The sequence below is a fragment of the Merops nubicus genome, unplaced genomic scaffold, assembly GCF_000691845.1.
Source record: "Merops nubicus isolate BGI_N331 unplaced genomic scaffold, ASM69184v1 scaffold45908, whole genome shotgun sequence".
Classification (NCBI taxonomy): Eukaryota; Metazoa; Chordata; class Aves; order Coraciiformes; family Meropidae; genus Merops; species Merops nubicus.
The window spans coordinates 1,291-3,470 of NW_008624652.1; the positions used below are offsets into that span (position 1 = coordinate 1,291).

The 2,180-nt window shown below is 45.3% G+C and overlaps 1 protein-coding gene across 1 annotated transcript in view; it reads left to right on the forward strand.

Annotated features, from left to right (window-relative positions):
- Window positions 1-1,860, forward strand: part of LOC103777855 (myoneurin-like) — a gene marked incomplete at its 5' end in the record, with an annotated part of 3,116 nt that extends 1,256 nt beyond the window's left edge. The window contains one exon of the mRNA XM_008945416.1: window positions 1,595-1,860. Coding sequence (XP_008943664.1) covers window positions 1,595-1,860 — 266 coding nt within the window. The remainder of the gene's footprint in view (window positions 1-1,594) is intronic.
- Window positions 1,861-2,180: the final 320 nt, after the last annotated feature.

Consider the following 2,180-nt stretch of genomic DNA (forward strand, 5'->3'; position numbering starts at 1 on the left):
TTTTCTGTGCATGAATATTTGCCTTCTTGTCCTAGTTTCTCTTGAGAGCTTCCCACATGAAGGCAGTCTGAATTGTAGGAAATTTTTTACCTCTTCAGAACATGTCAAAGGAGTATGTCTCTAAGAGGGTAGTAACAGAGGTGAACACTGCATACTGTTTGTGGGAATTACTTTACATCTTGAAGGCATGAATATTTTTAATGTAACAGTGAAAGATTTTATGTTTTTTATATAAGCAGTCAATGTTAATCCAAGTCTGAGCTGGATTAGCAAATGCACAAGACCAGACAGATGGCAAAATGCTCCCAGCTGTGGATACTGCTCTAAAAAGACTTTTCAAATACATTTAGCTCCTATTCTAGATACCAGGTTTGATGAGGAAGAAATTGGACATGTATCACTCGCCTATGATACAAACACAGAGGTGTTCAGATATTCGGCCTCTTTCAGCAGTGGCTCCATATGCCTCCTTACCTGCCCACCCTTAAGTCTATTGACCATAATTCCTTTGCCTTTGTCATATGGAGAAAGGAATAATAGGTGTCTGTGTAGGTCTGGATTGGGAGGGAGGGAGTGAGGAAACAGGAGTAACACGCAGAGGCAGCTTTAAATGTCAGAAGCTTGAGAAGCCCCATTTAGGAAGGCCCCAGTGCAGCAGGAAGCCAGTAGAAGCAAGGGTGAGGTGAGAGCACTAGTGGGTGTGAGGTCTCTGCTTGAGGCCCCACCTGGAGCTCTGGAGTCTTCAGCACAAGAAGGACATGGACTTCTTGGAGAAGGCCACAAAAATGATCAAAGGGCTGAAAGCAGCCTTCTGCTGTGAGACCAGGCTGAGAGAGTTGGGGTTGTTCAGCCTAGAGAAGAGAAAGCTCTGGTGAGAACTTGTGGCCTTTCAGTACCTAAAGGAATCTATCAGAAAGATGGGAACAGACTTTTTAGCAAGGCCTGTTGTGACAGGACAAGGGGTGACTGTTTTAAACTAAAAGAGGGGAGATTTAGGCTAGATAGACGGAAGAAATTTTTTACCCTGAGGGTGGTGAGCCCCTGGCCCAGGTTGCCCAGAGCAGTGGTTGATGCCCCATCCTTGGAACCATTCCAGGTGAGGTTGGCCGGGGCTCTGAGCTACCTGCTCTAGTTGCAGATGTCCCTGCTCAGTGCAGGGGGGTTGGACTAGATGAGCTTTAATGGTCCCTTCCCACGCAAACCATTCCAGGATTCTATGATAGATGCTGCATTGCACATTGCTGTCTCAGTTAAAAGAGGATGGTTGGATGTGGCTGTGGTTCTTGGATTTTCTGAGGTGAACAATCTCAAGGAAACCTTCATAATTACATTTCTTGCAAAGCGCCTTTGTTCACTGTGATGTTAATGATTTTGTTCTCTTCTGTGCCACACCAAGAGGAGATCAAGTTGGGATGCATCGTCCCTCTAGTTACAGGTCGTTGTGGCTCCACAGGATGTTGAAGCCACAGATAGTCCAGCTGCCCTGGCAGGCTTTGACACACCAAGTGTTTGTTTTGCTAGTCAGCTGAAAGGAAATTTGAACAACTTGCACAGGAGCTTTTGAACATTTTTTTAAAATTTTTTCTCCCCCCAGGATCTGAAACTCCCCCTGATTCTGCTGCACTTGATAATTCTTTCTATGAACAAGAATCTGTTCAGAGTCAGAAAAGTCCTTTATCAGAGTCCATAGATGTGAAACCCTCGGAGATGTTGTTAGCACTTCCTCTACCCATTGGGACTGAAGACCACCAGATGCTGCTGCCCGTGACGGGCAGTCAGTCTCCGTCAGAAACGTTACTGAGATCTGCCGTGAGTGGGTATTCAGAACCTCAGTTCATTTTCCTGCAGCAGCTGTACTGACCGTGCAGTAGGGAGCCATCGAGGTCGCTTGGGGGTGACTGTGCACACATTTGGTAAGACCCACAGAATCAAGCAAGCAGTCACACTTTTTCAGTCGGACTTCTTCTTTTTTTTTTTTTTCCCCTCTGTGTAAAGACACTTGTCAGGCATTTCCATTGTGCAGTGCTGTCTTTTTGTTGAATTGTGCTAATCTACAATCAGATTTCTATTTCCTGTTAACACCGATTTCCAGCAGATGATTCCTTTCCAGCAACACCTGCCTTAAGAATTCTCTGTTCAATATGTTAATGTATTTTGGACATCTCCTCCCGTGTTCCTGC